This window comes from Bombus fervidus, chromosome 3, assembly GCF_041682495.2.
Source record: "Bombus fervidus isolate BK054 chromosome 3, iyBomFerv1, whole genome shotgun sequence".
NCBI lineage: Eukaryota > Metazoa > Arthropoda > Insecta > Hymenoptera > Apidae > Bombus > Bombus fervidus.
This window is the reverse complement of record NC_091519.1, coordinates 16,653,337-16,672,655: the sequence shown is the minus strand read 5'-3', so window position 1 is coordinate 16,672,655 and position 19,319 is coordinate 16,653,337. Positions and strand designations below refer to the sequence as shown.

General features: G+C 35.3%; 3 protein-coding genes and 1 long non-coding RNA gene across 11 annotated transcripts in view; 1 reads left to right on the top strand and 3 right to left on the bottom strand.

The window, feature by feature from the left end:
• Positions 1–340: 340 nt before the first annotated feature.
• Positions 341–3,882, bottom strand: LOC139985958 (uncharacterized). Of its 2 annotated transcripts, XM_072000869.1 has the most exons (2): positions 3,415–3,881; positions 341–3,311 (listed from the first exon to the last, which is right to left on the bottom strand). In XM_072000869.1, exon 2 carries the CDS (start codon positions 3,163–3,165, stop codon positions 682–684), a length of 2,484 nt encoding a protein of 827 aa, XP_071856970.1. In that variant the 5' UTR covers positions 3,166–3,311; positions 3,415–3,881; the 3' UTR covers positions 341–681. The 2 variants fall into 2 exon arrangements, with proteins under 2 accessions (XP_071856970.1, XP_071856969.1); XM_072000868.1 differs by having other exon boundaries at positions 341–3,882.
• A 298-nt stretch (positions 3,883–4,180) lies between these two features.
• Positions 4,181–7,545, bottom strand: LOC139985962 (cGMP-dependent protein kinase 1). The gene is made up of 11 exons (XM_072000881.1): positions 7,127–7,545; positions 6,906–7,048; positions 6,691–6,828; positions 6,415–6,584; positions 6,103–6,347; positions 5,683–5,994; positions 5,218–5,449; positions 5,041–5,147; positions 4,719–4,958; positions 4,571–4,637; positions 4,181–4,500 (listed from the first exon to the last, which is right to left on the bottom strand). Exons 1-11 carry the CDS (start codon positions 7,297–7,299, stop codon positions 4,405–4,407), a joined length of 1,923 nt encoding a protein of 640 aa, XP_071856982.1. The 5' UTR covers positions 7,300–7,545; the 3' UTR covers positions 4,181–4,404.
• Positions 7,546–7,803: 258 nt separating this feature from the next.
• Positions 7,804–18,920, bottom strand: LOC139985961 (cGMP-dependent protein kinase, isozyme 1). 7 transcript variants are annotated; one of them, XM_072000877.1, is made up of 14 exons: positions 18,464–18,920; positions 13,028–13,179; positions 12,473–12,544; positions 11,769–12,001; positions 11,545–11,687; positions 10,980–11,117; positions 10,657–10,835; positions 10,121–10,368; positions 9,705–10,028; positions 9,268–9,499; positions 9,043–9,149; positions 8,695–8,934; positions 8,417–8,483; positions 7,804–8,330 (listed from the first exon to the last, which is right to left on the bottom strand). In XM_072000877.1, the coding sequence occupies exons 2-14, from the start codon at positions 13,133–13,135 to the stop codon at positions 8,235–8,237; spliced, it is 2,187 nt and encodes a 728-aa protein (XP_071856978.1). In that variant the 5' UTR covers positions 13,136–13,179; positions 18,464–18,920; the 3' UTR covers positions 7,804–8,234. The 7 variants fall into 7 exon arrangements, with proteins under 7 accessions (XP_071856978.1, XP_071856979.1, XP_071856975.1 ...); XM_072000878.1 differs by having other exon boundaries at positions 13,028–13,176; XM_072000874.1 differs by lacking the exon at positions 18,464–18,920 and adding an exon at positions 18,215–18,345.
• Positions 13,858–19,319, top strand: part of LOC139985984 (uncharacterized) — a 38,049-nt gene continuing 32,587 nt past the window's right edge. Inside the window, exon 1 of the long non-coding RNA XR_011799535.1 lies at positions 13,858–13,997. This is a non-coding gene — a long non-coding RNA (uncharacterized lncRNA). The remainder of the gene's footprint in view (positions 13,998–19,319) is intronic.

Sequence of the window (19,319 nt, the reverse complement as noted above, 5' to 3'; positions counted from 1 at the left end):
TTTGGTTCCTAACTTCATACTGGCAAAACGCGCGGTAATACAAATGCGAAGGGTGAAGGATAAATTTACACGATGCGGTATTAAAAAGAAAAGTGTTTTAATATAAAGTAAATGTAGAAAATAAAATGCATTTTATTTTTTATCGCACCACACATTCTACATCTTAAGTGTCATTTGACTTAATAATAATTTAGGTATCGAAAAATGATATCCGAATTCAAGATCAAACAATTCGTAAATTGAGTCAAAGCAGAGATATACAATCTTGAGATTGTTTTCTTACGATATGTTTTTTTTTTTAAATCTTTAAGACAATCAGTAATGTGCTTTACATAATATGTAATCTTTATCTGTATTTTATTTTAAAAGATACACATTATTTTACCACATGTATAATGTATGATCTAAATGTGCAAAAGCATTTTGAAGAAACAAAAACAAATTAATTAAAAATGTATAAATATCATTGAAATTCCCTGTTTCTTTTTAATATCAGTGCATTTGTAAGACACATAGAAGATTGGTGCTTTACTACTACTATTGGAAACGATACATAAAGTTATATGTAGCTTTTTTTTTCCTTTCAATAACACAAGAAATCCTCAAATTTGTTATTTTCTAGATAGCCACATTAATAGCATGAGAATATCACAAACTTGGATAGTAATAAAGTAACAATAATTATATGTGAATTTTAACGTGTTCCATCAACACATTTTTATCATTAAAATCTTCTCCACAAATACCACAGACTAATTCTTCTCCATCATCACTGTCTTGCTGATGATATTGTACAACTTGTATTACAGCTGTTTGGGATCCTCCCTCCTGTATTAATGATTCCTGTCCAACTTCACTGTGATTCTTGATATCTTGATTTTGCCTAGTTGAATGATGAGTTACCATATCCATTGGTAAATCATCATTACTTATTTGTGCAATTTGACTGGAAAAATTTTCATGACTCTGAGGATTTGGTAGTGTTAGAACAGGCAACGATTCATTTTGCTTTGATATTAAATGTAAAGTATTTGTTTGCTTTGAAGTTTGTATTAAATGCATTGTAGTTATTTCATTATGACTGTTTGTGGTATGAAGTGCACTTCCTTCTCGTTCTGTAGAAACTATGCGAGTTGTATTTAAAGATTCTCTGTGACTATGATTAGCTTGTGAAATATGCATATTTTCATCTTGTTTTTCATCAACTAATAATTGTACGTCTTCAGATTTAATTTCAGATATTGCAATATAATTTTCATCACGTTTTTCTGTAGTAACTACAAGGAAAGTATTATTTTGTTTATCACTTAAAATTTGTTGGTCATCTGATTTATCAGATTCTGTAATAGACAAAAGTGCTTCGGTTTCCTCTGATTTAGGAATTATAAGATTTCCAGCTCCTTGTTTTCCTTGTAAATATGTATTTGCAGACACTTTTGATTTTTTCTTAACTGGTTTGGTTTTTGGTGCATTATTGTTTGTTTTAGCTTTTGCTTCTGCAATCATTTGATCTGAATGTTTAACAATATGTGCACATAATTCATCCCGATCTTGATTTAAAGCACCACATATAGGACAGGAAAAAGGGGGCCCAGTTACTTCAGTTTCATTTTTTCCTGCTGCATGAACCCATCGAACATGTTCTCTTAAAACAACTTTTTGATTAAATGCTCTTGAACATAGAGGACAAACATGAGGTCTCTCTCCTGTATGAATACGTTCATGTTTCCTTAAAGTTCCACCATCTCTAAACGCTTTCCAACAAAATTTACAACCATATGGCCTTTCTCCAGTATGAGTTCTATGGTGTATTAAATATCCTTGTCTCGATGAAAATGTTTTGGAACATGTATCACAATGAAAATGTGCGGGACTCCCAGCATGTGTTCTACCATGTTCCCAAAGTCCTTGACGTGATACAAAACTTTTACCACATTCTGTACAAGTAAATGGAGAATCACCAGGATGAGCCGATAATCTGTGTTCATCCAACTGATTTTGCTTTTCAAATTGGGATCCACATACTTCACAAGAATGTGTTTTCTTTCTATGAATCCATTGATGTCTGAACATCTTTTGTTTGGTTGTAAATTTTTTGCCACATTCAGAACATGCATGTTTACCCCATTTATTGTTAGGCGTACCTTGTTCAACATTATTTTGCATTAGTTTTTTCGCACAAGTTGTTTGATGAGTTGCTAAGTGATTGCCATCTTGAAACTGTTTATCACAATATTCACATTCAATTGGCATGTTCCAATTTTTAGATGTATGAGTTTTCTCATGGGATACCAATGCTGTTGCACGAGAAAAACTAATTCCACAATGTCTACAAGTATGCTGTTTTGTACCATTTGTTTCAACTTCTATATAATTCTTCCTATCTTCACTATTATACGATAAAGTTTCAACTTTCACCATTGTATCAGCATTATTAAATGAGTTCAATGAAAGATTGTATTGCTGGTTGACTTGATTATTTATATTACTTTGTTGAGTATATTCAAACTGTGTTACTTCTCCATTTGGCATTACAGTAAATTCATGTAAAGTGTCTATTTTTTCCTCAGGATTAGATATTGAATTAACTGCTGCCTGCTCACTTTGAAAATTATAAGATGGAACTGTCCATTGAACTGTATCATAGCTTTGAACCGTTTGTACAGACGAAGATGGCACTTGATTATTTTGGGATTCTGTCATATTTTCAGGCCATTTTCTGAATGTTTCCTCTGACTGTGATACATTATCACTCTGTGACTGCATAATGGCACGCCCAGCAACATATGTATGAATTTTCATATGATTGGATAAACTAGAAGGCCTTTGAAAATCTGCTCCACATATGGTGCATTTATGAGGTTTTTGCACTTGGTGTACTTGCAACATATGACATCTTAAATTGTTCTTTGAACGAAACAAGTTGCCACAAGTTCTACAAGCATGTGGGCGATCTACTTGATGACAAACTATATGATTGTTTAAATCTATTTTTCTTTCGAATCTTTCTCCACATGTAATACATGATAATTTACTAGCAGAACAGGTAGTACGATGCTTTGTTATCTCAGCTTGTGTGAACATGTTTGCACAATGCGGACATACTTTTTTGTCTTCGAAACAAGGATACATGCCTCCAAGTTGCCGTAAAGCTTCCACAGCCATCGATTCATCATCCCCAGATGTGTATTGATGTTGTTCTTCTTCTTTAATATATATAGGATATACTACACGATTTTTATCTTCCTCGTCGGAATGTTTTGCTAAAATCTCAACTGCAACCTGTGCTTCTGCGATACTAGAATTAACGTCTGTAACAGATACTTCAGTGAGTCCTTCTTGTAGAACACATTCATCAACTGGTTCACATATTTCTTCATGAGATATAATATTATCCTGTATACTATCGTGTACCTCTGAAAGGGGAAATGTAACATACTGCTCATTCTCATGAGCTTCCATCGTGCAATATTTTTGCAAAATGCTATCAGTTAATATCAACTGAAATTTTTATGGACCTAGTTTCACCTCATGTTAAGTTAGGTCCTGTCACTACTAATAACCAAGCGGTATTTATCAATATATAGAAACGCATTACAAACAATCGTGTTATTCACATTTCACTGTTACGGTTAGTTGTAGACGTTATTAAAAAGACATAATGAGTATTTTTCTCTTTCACACTTTAATTCGATACGACCTATTGCCAAATCTTATCTTTATTGATTACAAATAAAATTACGTTTATTGCTATTTTATGGTGTATATGCTACCCGCGTAACAGCATAACCAATAATATATTTTACCACCCGTAATTTATTTGTTATATAAATTTGTAAATTCACCATTCGAACAATAGTGTAACAAGGTTATTTGGAGGAGTGTAGGAAATCGTGCGCCACCTGAAGTTGACGGCGTTCTTTGCGCAGTGCCAAGTTAAAATTTTTATATTTCAAAAAGGCTGATGAACCATGTTTATAAGTATTCAAGTATTTCTTCTGTAATAGAATATTGTACTTGTTTGTGATACAGTTGTTTGTCGGTTTCTTCATAAATAAGCATAATCTTTCTTGACAAATAATCTCGTACATGGAAATGAATCACAGTGTTATTAATGTGGTATTCGTATTTGGTTAATCTGGAATCTTTGGTTAATCGTGCTTCATATATACAAAGTATGTATACTTTAATTATAACTTTTTATAAATTGACGCATTTTTGCAACTTACAAAAGATTTAACTATTTGTTATGCGTTATAATTGACTTTTCATTATTTAAAAATATATTTTTAATACTGTCACAAAATAAAAAGTAAGGGCTAATATATCATTTAATGGTTAGCTTAAATAATAAATAGATGCTTTAACATAATATATACAAGGTGAATCGTATAATAAAGATTGTTAGAAATTCGTATCCCAATCGGAATAGTCCATCGGTGCCGATCTGTAATCTGGAGGATATTTATCGAAATTTCTTAAGTCGAGATGATCCCTCACCTATGAATGAATTAGATAATGAGATTAGCTGTTTCAAAGATATTTAACACTCTGACAATTTCTTATTTACCTTTGGTACAATAGGGGAAGGCATTGTTTGATTTTGTAACTCCTGCCACTTAAAGTTATGGAACCATCTGAAATTAATTTATATTATGTAAATATTAATATTTAAATTAATAAATACAAATATATTCTATAAATTCGTTAATAAATACCTATGGTTATGAATATCAGCAACACCATTTCGTAAATAACCAAGTCTTTTATATGGATCATCTTCCAGTAGGGATTTGATAAAATTCTTTGCCGTGTTTTTAATAATGGGCGGTACAAGTATATCCTTAAAGCCACGAAGAATGTTCTTATACACTTCTATATCGCTTACATCTTGAAAAGGTGTTCGATTTATTAACATCTCGTACGTAAGAATTCCAAGTGCCCAATAATCAACGGCCCTTTGTTAATAAAAAATAATCAATCGCTTTAGAAATTTATTTAAAACTTAATAAATATGTAATTAAACATGAGAATGCGTACTGATTATAAAGTTTACTTTGAATGATTTCCGGAGCCAAATATTCTGGTGTACCCATAAAAGTCTTTGTCTTGTATGGGCCAATTTTTTTACTGGATCCAAAATCAGTCTGTAAAGATAGCCGAGTTAATGAATGAATTTATTATCGATTGTTATTTATTTGAAATAAAAGAACTTGCAAGCTTAGCATAGCCTCGACTATCGATTACGATGTTCTCAGGTTTTAAGTCTCTGTAGATGATGCCCAGTGAATGAAGGTGTCGAAGTCCTTCTACGACACAGCCAGTTACGAATCTAGTTGTTGAATTATCGAATCGACCGTTTCTGTATAAGGCTGTTCTTAAATCTCCGCCTAAACATACTTCCAGTAACAGGTATAGATATCTATTGTCCTTGAAGGTTCTGTATAATCTACAAGGAATGTAGAATTATGTTTCTCTTAATATATATTAAATCGTTATTCGCTGGCAAATATTCTTCAAGTTTTACATTATAAATTCCAATACAAGCGTTAATAAATTAAAGAATCACTAGATCGAATCTTTTTCTTTCTTAGTTTTCTTTAATTACGTGTTCTGTATTCGTTGAAAAAAAAAAAAAAAAAAAAAATTCGTTTTCACGTTAGAGCAGAGTTGTTAATTTACTTGCAGATAAACGGCGAATTACACAATTTCAAACTATTCTTCTCGTTATACATCATTTTTTGGAAGCCACCCTTTGTGATCATATGCTTGACAATCTTTTTCCTGGCGAAGCTAAGGTTAGGCATCGAGTTGACGACGACCAGTTCCACTCTGCCGTAACCACCAGCTCCGATCGTTCCTTCGAATACAGTATCAGACAGAGTTAAATTCTTGAATTCGTCACTCCAGTCATCCGACTCATTTACACTGTAATATCCTGACCAATCTCTATTTCTGATCGAGTCTAGTCCACCAAGATAATCTAGGAAAGCTCTATAGCATCACACAAAGACACACTTTGTTAACAAATTTATAAATTTCATGATAAATTTTTGTTAATTCTTCATCGTGAAATTATTTGAAAACATTTTAAACGTTTACTTTTTTTCAATCGTGTAACATTCTAATCCAGGAGCCATTGCGATAGCATTCGCCTGTCGACGAGATTCTTCAGGGTCATATAGCGCTTTTTCACCGAAATAGTCACCCTTCTCAAGAATCGTCATTTCCTCTTCCGTGCCACCTGGTTTATTCTTCGTGATCTTCACGCTACCACCGTTTATAATGTAGAATTTATCTCCTTTCTCACCTTCTCGAATCACGTACGAATTTGCTGGATAAAATTCCTAAAGCGATACAAAAATAACGTCTTTTAATTTCGAGTTAGCATTACTGGAACCATTTCACACGCACCACTGTTATAAGGTCGCATATTTTCTGCAGAACTTCCTCCGACAGACCCTTGAATATTTCAATTTGACGAAGAATCTTCAAATTATGCTCCAACGATTCTTCGTTATCTTTTAGCATTACCGTCTGAAACGCCTGTCTTTCCAATACCCATACTTTCGCATTTGTACTCGCTAAAGGAAGAAACGAGCGTCTCGACAGTTACAATAAAATATTTTATTAAGTTTGTTAAACGGTTCCTAAAAGATTTTAAGATTTATAGTATAGCTAGTATAATACCATGGATAGAACACAGTCTTCTGGTATTGTACAATAAGGCCAGTTCTCCGAAAGCGACACCAGGACCAAAGTTTTCTTGACACGTATTGCCTACGTAAACTTCGAAGGTTCCCTCCTCCGAGACGTACATATGCGATCCTGACACAATCGATCGCGATCATTTTTTAAATATTTCCTCGATTAATATCTTGTCATTTCGAAAGGTAATTACTCACCGACTTCACCTTCGTGAATGATTCGCGTATTGGCTTTCACCTGTTCCGGATACATCACCGATATAAGTTTCTCTATACGCGACTCATCGAGATCTCCGAGGAACTGGTTGTTCAAAATGGCATTTTTGATCAACTGTTTCGTTCTACAATTTTACATGAAATTTGAATTTATCGTAATTTCGAATCACTGTCGAAAGAATAGTTTAAAGTTGTTTGTTCACTTTTCATTTTTCTTGTAAACGGTGACTGGCAGATTGGAGGATACGTTTATTTCACCGATCACCCCATGTTTTCTTTGAAGGGACAGTTGTCGAAAGTAAGCGTCGGAATTGCGTCGATCGGATCCAGACGCGCCCATACGTACACCGGTACGTTTTCCGAAGCATAGACGCATTCTTAATTTTCCGTTTCTTTCTTTCGCCTAGAAAGTAAAATCTTTGTCCGCGGATGTTTACGTTCGATCGTAGGTCACTCAGCCGAGTATATAATATATAAACTTAATGTAATTTCAAATTTTTTGAAATAGATGTTAATTCTTGGGAAGTTCACCAATTAGTGTTTAAATGATCACAAATGAAATGGTTCGAAGAATTAGTGCACAGGATATTGATACTTGACTGACGCTTTGTAGCAACGATAAAGTCGATTGATCTTATCTTGTATGAATGCAGTGATGATCCGTCGGTACTTACGGTCTTAGTACTTTTGTTTGATAAGACAATTAAAAAATACATTTTTTTCGAGAGTTATCAGAATTTCCTTCGTTCAAGTCACTGTATTACCGAATAGCATCTATGTTAATTCAATAAAGTGTGTGTCGTTTCGATTAATTTAAGATACCGTTTATAGTCATACGTGTGTCATCAGAAACGAAAAGGAAATAAATTAGTACCACACATTAACAACTCATGTACCTATAAATTTATTATTAATTAGTAATATTAAAATTATCATGGTTAAAATTATTATCAATCGCAGAGTATCTTTTTGTTCGCTTTCTACTTCTTTTACAAGAATTACGAGTATTTGAATACTCACGATGTATATTGCTAATTAATTACAGTTTAGTCATAAGATACAAGATTATTGTCTTCATACATTAGTGTCTTCGAATGCAAGAAACATACATAGGAAACTACGCATCTATAATATACGAATCGATTAAAGATAACGATAATCTCTTTGCTATCGATGTACTTTTATTGTAGGGTATTATTGAAAACATTATTTTCGTCCTTCATGTTCACTTATTCTATCATTTCACGACTCTTATCAAACGTTTAATGGAGAAATCATGTACAGTTTAGATTATCGTTCGATTTTTCCTGCTTAGAAGCTCGCGTCCCATCCAGAGAACTCGTCCGGTGGAACATTACGGTCTGGCGGATACTTTTCGAAATTCCTCGTATCGGTCGGATTTCGTATCTAGGATTTTATAAAAGAGAATAAGTGGTGAGTTTATTTAAAAATTAATATATTTGTAATAATACGTAAAAATAGATTTTACGTACTGTTGGAACGATTGGCGCTGGCAAGGTTAATCTCTGCAAGGCTTGCCAATTAAATCCATTGAACCATCTATAAAAATGTTATTTTGTTAAAAAAGCCTATACTTTCTATTCGAAGAAACGCGATAAACGATCTATTTAAAGATCTAGTTCTACTAAACGAGGAGATTCTACTCAAGCGTTTAAATAAACTCTGCTTAAAGATATATTTGTATAAATAGAAACTTTAGTGTGTTTTAATTGAATTTATTTAAAACGAATTATTTAATTAATAAACTTACTTGTGATCACGAATATCTTGGATGCCATTTCTTTGGTAGCCAAGACGTTCAGAAGGACTTAGACGAAGAAGCTTCTTGATGATACTGCTGGCGTTTCTGCTAATGGAATTAGGTATTCCCACCACTTCGATACCCTTCAGAATCTTGTTGTAAATGGACATATGATCAGAACCTCGGAATGGTGGCTTACCGATTAGTAGCTCATGAGTTAAAATCCCGAGAGCCCAGTAATCCACCGCCCTTTGAATAAATTAAACTCATCTTAAAGTCACCTTCGTTATTTTATTTGAAACTGATGCAGCGTATCTTTATAGAATATTTTACGTTTAGTATTTATTAATTATTTACCTATCGTGTCCTTTGTTCAAAATAATTTCTGGCGCCACATACTCGGGCGTACCCGCGAAGGTCCACGTTTTCGATGGTCCAATCTTTTTGCTAAAACCGAAGTCAACCTGGAAAAAGTGTACAAAGTCGCGTTTTATCTATTTTCTTGTAAACAGAGTCAAGCCATTGACAATCGACTTTCCTCAAACTGTTATCACATACTAATGATTATTAGATTGTACTTACTAGTTTCAAGTATCCGCGAGCGTCGAGCATAAGATTCTCTGGCTTTAGATCACGATAAATAATGTTCATCGAATGAAGATGATCCAGAGCTTCCACCACGCATCCTACCATGAATTGTGCAGTTGACTCATCGAAGAATCGTCTTCTTTGGAGCGTTGTCCACACGTCTCCACCTAGAGAGACTTCCATCAGGAAATATACGTATTTCCGGTCCTTGTACGTCTGGTAGAGCCTAAATGAAAGGAACGAAGATTATATTTTTGAATTATCGTGCAAGAAATTTCTATTTGATTAATAGAACGCGAATATCTATGCAAATTAATATTTTAACAAAGATTTGTCTCATCCATTAAATATTATAAAGTATATAAATGCGCATTCTTTCATTTTTATAAATCCGCGGTTTATCAATTGATAAGATTCTTTTTAGTACTGACTTGCATATGAATGGAGAATCACAGGCTTGCATAATATGTTTTTCGTTCAGCACGTGTTCCTGTTGCTGTTGTTCGACCATCACCTTCTTCTTCAGCCTCTTAAGAGCAAAACTCTTCTGAGGATCTGACTTTAAAGTGACTAATTCCACTCTGCCGAATCCTCCAACTCCTAGCGTTGCTTTGGTCTCCAAATCGGCCAAAGTGACGTTCGAATACTCAGTAGTCCACTTCTTCAGCGTCAGCGATTGTTTCTGTTTTCCGTATTCCGCTAACCAATCTTTGTTGCGTATTTCGTCGAGGCCACCCAAATAATTCAGGAAGGAACTGGAATTTAATGTCATTTAAAAGAGTATGAATATTTCTTGAGAACTCACGAGACGAGAAACTTTATCGTTACTGATTTATGTATAACTCACTGTTGGTCCAAAGTTAAACATTCGACACCAGGTGCCAGCGCAATGACGTTGGCGTGTCGACGATTTTCACCGGTGTCGTCATAAAGAGCTATTTCTCCAAAGTATTGACCCTTTCCAAGGACCACTAGCTCTTCTTCGTCACCATCCTCGGTGTCTTTTGTTATTCTAACGTTTCCACCGCTGATTATGAAAAATTTGTCACCTTTCTCTCCTTGCGTAACTATTTTTGCTCCAGCAGGATAAAATTCCTATCGGCAAGATATATAAACTTCTTACTTTCAGAACCAGATTTGCATTCGGATAGTCATTAGTAAATTGCAGATTTTTAAGCGATTTTATATTTTTATGAACGTAAATAGAATCTAAACAGACATTTGTTTCATTCGTTGTGTATTACAGCGAATACTTTGCTTTAGATATTTCAGATACTTTTGCCATATTACGCTCATTCCACGTATCTTTACACTTTTAAATTTCCTATAAACACATACACGTCCACGGTCTAACTATTAGAAATACAAAATATATGTATTTACCACGCGGAGAAGATCGGAAATCTTAGCGAGGACGTGATCCTTCGGCTCGGGCAATTTTTGCAGAACAGAAACTTGTTTAAGGAATCGAATGTTTCCTTCCAGCCTTTTCTGCGTTGTGTCAATCATAACAGTGAGAAACACAGATCGGTCGAGGACCCACACCTTTCCACCTTTCTTTACTGAAAGTTAAACGTGATTTCTTTCAATAGAAAATACAGTTATTAATTATTATATAATATAATCTATATTATAGATTTACCGCTTTACCGCTTTAAAATATTACAAATTTACCGCTTTACCGCTTTAAAATATTATATATTTACCGCTGATGGATCGAAGTCTCTTGGTGTTGTATAACAAAGCAATTTCTCCGAACGCGACGCCAGGACCAAAACTTCTTTGGAAATTGTTGCCCTCATAGATATCGAACTCTCCTTCCGCTGACACGTAAAGGTGCGATCCTAAATTATACATTAAGAAAGGAATTTAGAAAAGCGATAATTAATACTTAACTCGTGCAAATTTATTTCATTCTAAGTTACATTTAATCATGTTATCAATCTATCAAATCATACGAAGGATCTTCATTTCTTATGTAAATTTATCTATCACTGGATTGAAATTTTTTATGCATTTGTTGAAAATTCGAAGGAAAAATTCCCGGAATGCGAATAATATGCAAAAATATGTAAAACATCCGAAGAATAGATTTCATTTTTTCAAACTGTATCTTCACACAAATATATATTTGCATAAATGTCTGTAATCTAATTATTCCATAGATAGGTAAGAAAGTTTTTCGCTCTAAAGTGAAATATTCGATGATAAGAATAATTCAGCCATTGTTAGACGTCGACTAATATAGAAAAAAAAATATTATAATTTTACCCATATCTCCTTCTCGAATTACTAAGGTGTTCGGTGGTATATGTTTCGGGTACATGGCATCGACTAACGCTTCCACCTGATTTTCCTCAAGGTTGCCAAGAAATTCGTTCTCCAAAATGGCCTTTGTAATCTGTTGTTTACTCCTGTAGGGAACAAACGAGATATACGTAGACAATGTATCATTATTTAGAATAGTTCGTTCGATTATTTTTTCTTTAAATTACTTTTCGTCCTTTTCGTAAACAGGAGTTGGCTCAGAAGGTGGCGTTGGAGTTTTGCCGATGATACCGCCTCTGGGATTCGCAGGTTGATCAGAACCATCCGAAGTTCTGACAGAATCTTGTTCGTTCTCATTGTGATTTTGTTGTGGTGGCAATGGTGCCCTACTTTTTCCATGGGACTGTACAGGTGGGCCGATTCCATTAGATACTACCGTAGCACCAGGTAAGGGTCGTATCTGCATTAGAAATAAAATTTCCTTCTTAAATTAACCATTTTCTATGATTTATCGATTAATTCTTTTTAACATTCTGCTATTTTCTAACGTGCCTTTTACCTTAATTTTATACAATGAATATTTTGTTACGAATATGATATATAAACATTGGTAACATGTATGTTTATTTTAGAATTGTTAAACTTTTCTACATCTGTCTTTACGTTACTGATTCTTATGAAATTTCGATTTGTTAATTAGTACCTGTTAACTCTCACGAAACTACAATATGTACATACTCTATTTGCCTAATGTCTTCTTAGAGATAAAGAAATCAAAACGGATATATCTATTTAAAGATCTTTACACCTTCTTAAGAATATTTTTGTGTCATTGATTTTTACGAAAATCTTACGCGTCCGTTAATTAGTACCCGTTAACTTACGAAATGATGCACTCTGCTTAATCGGAAAGATATTTTTAAATACTCACAACGCCATGAGTCAGATCTGGTTCACCAGATTCTTTGTAGCTCGTTACCACTGGGCTCTTCGCATTTTGGTTCTGAAATAAAGGAATCAAAAAATTGTTTGCTTCATACAGAGTGATTCTCTTACTACAGGCCTCAAAGAACAAGCCGATGATTGGCTGTATATACAGTGGCTATTTCGCAGATTTTCTAACGAAGCCTTTTTTTATCAGATTCTACGTTTCATTCTCATAGAGTCTAATTTTTGTAATCGTACGATCCCTAAATCGTACGAAATTTAACGTAGTTGCACCTAATTAATTAATACGTAAATGATACGATAAAATACAATGATATTTAAATATCTTTTGTAGCCACTGTATATGATAATCCCTGTGTTGCGTATGCGCGATTAGTTCGAAGTTATTCTTATCTTCATAATCTTATTTCCAGTTCCCACATATGCATACGTGCAGCGATCAGGCCAACTGTGGCTGTTTCTTTCGGGACGACTAGCGAGAGAATCATAGCGCATGAAACTATGGTGCAGTCGTTGTTTGGAAATTGTTCAAACTTACTAAGGTCGTACTGTTCACATTGTTCGACTCATTCCCAGACAGAGAGACAAGATTGATACTGCCTCTCTGTCCCAGGATACTTGGCTTCGGGAAGCACGGGAACTTCATACTTTGTTCATCAACAGCATGACGAAAACACACTCTTTTAACTTCTGAAAGGCAAAACATCGTTTTAATTTCGCAGTAAATTCGTTTATGTATAAATATTTTGTCGCTGATCGACGCGTTGATCGAGGCAATTGTGTTATCTGGTTCCAATTTCTTGCCGACGTTAATTAAGATAACATCACTTATCGTTTCCGTAAGCTCTGATCAAGAGCGATGCGCTTTATTATAACGTTCCTGATTATAAATATTATCTTGTCGCGACTTTTTAAACAAGCTGAAATAGCGATGAAACTACATCTTCGCCTTTCATATCGTTACCATTAAGGACCAAGCAGTAGATAATGTATAAAAGTTGCGTAAAGTATTTGAAAGCATAAATGGCGTAAGTTATTCTTTTATAGAGTTACAAGAATAGCATAAGAATTACGAAAGATTATTACACAAACCGGAGATACAAAAATAACTTTTCTTTCTTTGCTTACAATATCAATTCGATAGAATTCAATAATGTAAATTGATTAAAAAAACGTTAGAAGTAAAGTGTCGCGTTGTGCTAATGTTTATTTTGGTTCTTAATAGTTTAAATAAAAACTTACCAAATACAGTAGGAAAATTTTAGTTAAAATTCAACTATCAACTATCGATAATCACAATTTACAAATGTTTTGCAGAGATCTACTATCGAGATCGTCGACTCCCGTAAAAGCTACCGTCAAACAAAAAGTTTTTACGCCAGACGATCACGAGCACGTGGTTTAGCTGATCACATGCTTATGCTAATGATCTTTGATGCACGATATATCGTATGCTGACGTCACGACATATTAGCACGTTCTCACGATGTGGATATTCTCGTTTCAAGGTACGATCTTTTGGATGGTTTCCATTGTTAACGAATTTTCGCATCAACTAGAGCATAATCGATCTCCATTTCATTGTCGTCTCGAATACGAACGTCGAGATTGTTTTATCCTTCCATCTATCTTTCGATTTTTTACTCCAATGGAATGTTGTCTTATGTAATCAAATTCGATAATTTTCGGACTTTACCTAATCGTACGATACGAGTAATAATGCGAGTAATCGTTCAGTCAGAGACTGAAATTTAATAAGTTGATGTTATCGCGATCTCGATGTTCATTTTCGTTCGTCATAGTTCAGTTTAGTCAGCAAGAAAGTTGTACACTCGTGAAAAATTAGGTAAGCTAGTTTATAACTCTAAACGGAAGGATTATTCTCCGGTATTATATGAGAAAATCCGAAAAATGAGGGCGGATTAATTGAAGTCTTTGTTTGATCGTATCTTGAACTTGCTAACGTAATCTCGTTACAAAGAGTAACGTCGGTTTATACTATATTAAGAGACCGATAAGGGTGTTTGATTAGTCATACGAGGATCTGGCCAAATGTTATTTATGCCGTGTTTGTCGAGCACGTGGTTGTACATCCTTGCTAGTTGTCATACTTTTCCAATAATCTCGGCCGTTTAAAAAATTATTCTCCAAAAAGAAAAGAAAAAAAAAAAAAAAAAGAAGAAAATACTCAATTTATAATTTCAAAGTAACAGGTTGATTATTATACATAGATCAGTAGAAATCACGTGTTCGACTGCAGGAAAGACGTCAATCTTCGTAGCAACTTCAACTGCGAGTAAATTTCGTTCTGCGTTGGCTTCCTCGTCATAAATCAAAAGTAAGAGATTATCTCGAAAGAACCGTCCAGTTGGCGACTCGGCAAGGGTGAGGATCAGCATAGGAAGCAGGGAAACAAAGCGAAACGAAAGAGATTACCATCGAAAGTTGGCTGGTTCGAGCTCACGCGAATATACGTAACGCGACGAAACGATCGCCGAAGCAGCGAGGAACTAGAAAATCGTCTCTTTCCGTGGCAGATCCTATCTAACTGCGGCACCACGTTCGTTTCGCGTAGCATTTCCTGCTTCGTTAGAAGTCGAGCTATTAACTCGAAGAAGCGATCGAAGTCGTTCGTCTTTTTTCCTTTCAGTCGACCATTGTTTCCCTGTTTTGTCTCTTTGTGTCTATTCTTTTTTCTTCTTTTTACGTAATCACGAGGACGTTCCACCACAAGCACGCGCAAGTTGGCGTTTCGCAATTTTTCTTGCACAATGCTCGCACGAATGTTACTCGTTAAGCCCGTTGGAATGAAAAGCACGCGACCGATGATCGTGATCTAAGTTAACAATGAAAATATCACAGGTATTTTTTACTCCTCTGTGATATTATTTTGCCACGATTACGCAAAATTAAATATCTTTCACGTCCAAGCACGTCCATTGGAATTGTAAACGATTTACAGCTTTTCCTAATTCCTTTTTTCATTGGAAATTGGTATGTGTATGTAGGTGACTTAGATCCGTGACAGTCATGCGCGTAATGTGTAACGTTTATATTAGTAGATGGTAGAGTAGCTGATGCTAATATTGATAGAAATGAGTAAATAATAGCGGAACGAGAAGTGTTAATAATACCGGTTGGATTTCACGACGTTGGAAATATTGAAAACAACGAGAACTTTTTAAACTTTGTCGTTATCAGTACCTTTAATTCCTGCTCGTTTTCCATTTCGAGCTAATTACCTTATCTCGTCAATGTCAAGTGATTTTTCCATTGTCAGTAGTAATTGCGACGACATGCGCGTTATTTAGGAAGTGTTTCGTAAAAGCTACAACGGAATAAAGAGAGTGGAACGTTTTTCTCTTTCGAGACTGTATTTGGTCAAATTATTGTCAAGCAAAGTTGTCTCTGTCGGTTTACCCACAGATGACAAATATTTTATATTGACCAAATCCTTCGAACATTCTGTTCGCAACATCGGTGATATCGTTAACGATATTTTGCAGACTGTTAAAACAAACTCAAACAACATTATTCTCTTTCGTGTTAATCGAGAAACGAAGCTTCGTCGCGTACATGTACATACATACACGGTCTTGTTTAATTCTGTAATTAATGTACACGTTCGCTGATATGATTCGTTAAGTTTTGTTCACGCTCACGAACAAATCTGCGTGCCTATCTCAAAATTGAAGAGGTCTATATTAACGAAATATCGTTGAAGTACCGTTTTAATTGTGTTTCGCGCTTAATCAACCGCTGCGACAAGCACAATTAACTCGAGTGTAATCGTTCCACACGTGCTTCTCAGTGTGTGTTCTCCCTCTTAAGACGTCACCTCTGATTCCGTCTTACACACTTTGTTAAATATTCCACGGTTATTTTTGCACTTCGCCAATATTTTCGTCTCGTTATCGTGTTTGATTTTCCTTTGGTTACTCCGTTTGCTTTGTCATCTCGTGATTCTGTTACGCCCGAATTTATACAAGAACAATGGAATTAGTAAAATGTGAATCGAAACTTTTCTCTCATTTTAATCTAATCAACGAACTTTAAAGCAAACGTCGATCGATCATTCTTCGATCGTTATTGCTTTTGACTCCCGATTCTTTCACATTTGAATTCAGAAAACGTTATCTCATATATATATATATATATATGAAAGTTAATATTTAATTGTACAACGAAATTACTTAATCAGATGCAATATTTGTTTTTTACAACGTCATGCGAGACAGAAACGCAGGAACCTTATCTGTCATCTGACGTTGCTCGCATTATACTGCAATTGATTTAACAGACACTACCGAGTCAATTTTATCTTACGATTAATGTTCCTCTGTCTGATCGATTAGATCTTGAGATAAACTCTTCCAAACAGAAGAGTTCGCCCTTATGAATATATTCATGTAATATGTACATAGTCTCGTCTTTTTGCGATCTTCGTTCCTATAAAAATTGTCAACGTCTTCGTAACGTGAATGTAGAAACTCACCTTTCAGATTTAACGTGGAAGACGCGACCGAGAGACGAGAAAACTTGCCAAGAAACGAAAAATCTTGCTAAAAACTAGATCGTTCAATGGTTAAGAATGTAATTTTGCTCGACGTGTCAAGTAACGAAATAAATAATTTTCTGAGGAACGATGAGCTGCACTCCGTGAATTCGCGCATAAAACTGATATCTCAAGTTCGACAAAGACGCAGAAATCTTATCTAGCCGATAACAAAGAGACGCAGTGTCAACAGGCAGGTACACATACGGCTATGCCTTATCTAATGAATTCTATTCTCTTTTCATTAATAAAGCTGTCCGCTTTTTCTTTTTCTGATGGAGAGGGGATAGTTCCGTACTTTGTAACCGTGATCTTTCTGAGACTCCGATAGAAAAAGATTTTTGAGTTCTCTTCCTTGTTCACTTTCTGGATCGCGAGAATATCCGTTGTGTTATCTTTCTTCTTCTCTTTCTAATTTCTCTTTAGTTCTTAAGATTCTCAGGTGAATTTTTGAAGTGAGAAGAATGAAATTTTTTTAAGCTTCCTTCCTGATTATATTTTTAACCGATTACAAATTGTAAGAAACAGAATTATTTCATTGTATTCACGATAATATGGGCTCGCTAATTCCGAAAGTGATTACATGCATTCAACGAGCGGTTTCAAAGTTTCTGAATCGAATAAAATTAATCGACGATCGATTCTATCGAGGCTACTATTGGTAGACTTGAATTTATCGGTTGTCCATAGCTGGCACGATCACCGTATACGAAAATTCGTAATATTTAAAATTCAAAGAAAAAAATGGAAAGCGAAGAAAATAGTTAATTACCCGCGAATAAGAAATTTGTTACGAAGGTATTCATCTTTGAAACGAACTCTTTATACGGTTTTCTATGGCCGTGTCCCTGAATATACCGATAGTCACCCGTTTTCTTATTTTATCGTTGAAACGGCCTCTTATCGCTCAGTTCGGTGCCTTTATCGCTTCTCATCTATCGGACGTTCCCTTTTTCCTATTCTCCCGCTTCTTTTCGTGTCACACTTTCCTATACGACCACACCGAACCAAGTGTTTCGGCAAGATCTTCGATTCTCCCACCTGCCTTACTTTGCGACGTGTCAAATGAAAATCATATCATTTGCAAGAACTCGTTCTTTTCAATGATCATGGTAGACCGTAAATTAGAAAAACTTGTAAAAGTATCTGACAGTTATGGAAAAAACTTACGGTACTCGTTCCAAGATGAATCATCGGCCAGGTAAAACCTTTCCTGCTCCATTTCTTCCGCGAGCTCGACGTGACAACAATTATTATTAAGAGATATCAGCCTCTATCGAGCAAGTAAATCGTGCTTGTCAACACGAATTTCACGACTCACGTGAACGAGGAATGTTCCGAATCTCCGATCTAATCTCGGCGGCAGAACCCGTTGCACGATCGACAAACACGTAAACAACGTTAATCAAGCATACTCACGTTCAAATACGTCTGCTCCCTTACGGCTTATTCTTCTGCCAAGGTTTACAAAACTGCGGAACACCGGCTGCACTGGCCACTTTCGAGATTCATTGTCCGTTACCAGCTACGATCTCGCGTGGATCGATTATTCACGATAATTAGAAAGCCTCTGCTTAGACACGAAACTCAGAGGCGAACGTGCGCTTTCATTTTTCTCACGCGTTAATTTCTACTTCGCGCGATTCTCTTTTTTAATGTTCAAAAATAAGGAAGATCAAGTGTTTGTCATTGAATTTGAAAAATATGAAAATTTCCGATAGAATATTTGAACGCGTGAAGTTTCGTTGACATTATGATCGAAATAGGACAGAGAATGGGATAGTTTCGAGTCGACAGTAGAGAAGAAGTGGAGCGAATTCGATCGACTTTCGTTAGCGGACCGCGGTCTTATCGACAGGCCGCTCTCAATGCCACTAGTTGAAAAATACGCGCTCATTTCCCATCGCTGTCAAACAGTGGGGGTATTGGTAATTATTATCGTTGGCTACCTTATCCGCACGTAATATATGCCGCCAGTGATTATGTATTCGAGTATACGTGAATATGGCATGGTTCGAGCGGAAAAACCGATACCACCGAAATAGCCCGAGAAAGTACATTTGCATCAACACGTTCGATCATAGTTAGGAGATAGGTGCATTCCATTAATATATGCACGATGGATCGAGCGAATTAATTGGCCTAAGATTCTTTCCTTTGATCGATTCTTTTCTCTCGCTTTCCGATCGACGTTAGAAACATGTACGCGAACGAGTTTTCTGGTAATTGAGGAATTTCTGGGATGAGATATTTTTAGAGCGAAGGTATAAAAATA

Excerpts from the sequence above, each read along its gene's own strand:
- LOC139985961 (XM_072000873.1), bottom strand. The coding sequence starts at position 15,067 with ATGCTACGCGAAACGAACGTGGTGCCGCAGTTAGATAGGATCTGCCAC. Across the intron at positions 13,180-14,925 it reads GAACCAGCCAACTTTCGATG|AAGTTAAAAGAGTGTGTTTT; the intron begins GTAATCTCTTTC and ends TTTGCCTTTCAG. Across the intron at positions 10,369-10,656 it reads TTTCCGATCTTCTCCGCGTG|GAATTTTATCCTGCTGGAGC; the intron begins GTAAATACATAT and ends TCTTGCCGATAG.
- LOC139985962 (XM_072000881.1), bottom strand. The coding sequence starts at position 7,299 with ATGCGTCTATGCTTCGGAAAACGTACCGGTGTACGTATGGGCGCGTCT. Across the intron at positions 5,995-6,102 it reads TGTTACACGATTGAAAAAAA|AGCTTTCCTAGATTATCTTG; the intron begins GTAAACGTTTAA and ends GTGATGCTATAG. Across the intron at positions 5,148-5,217 it reads GTCGAGGCTATGCTAAGCTT|ACTGATTTTGGATCCAGTAA; the intron begins GCAAGTTCTTTT and ends CTATCTTTACAG.
- LOC139985958 (XM_072000868.1), bottom strand. The coding sequence starts at position 3,462 with ATGGAAGCTCATGAGAATGAGCAGTATGTTACATTTCCCCTTTCAGAG.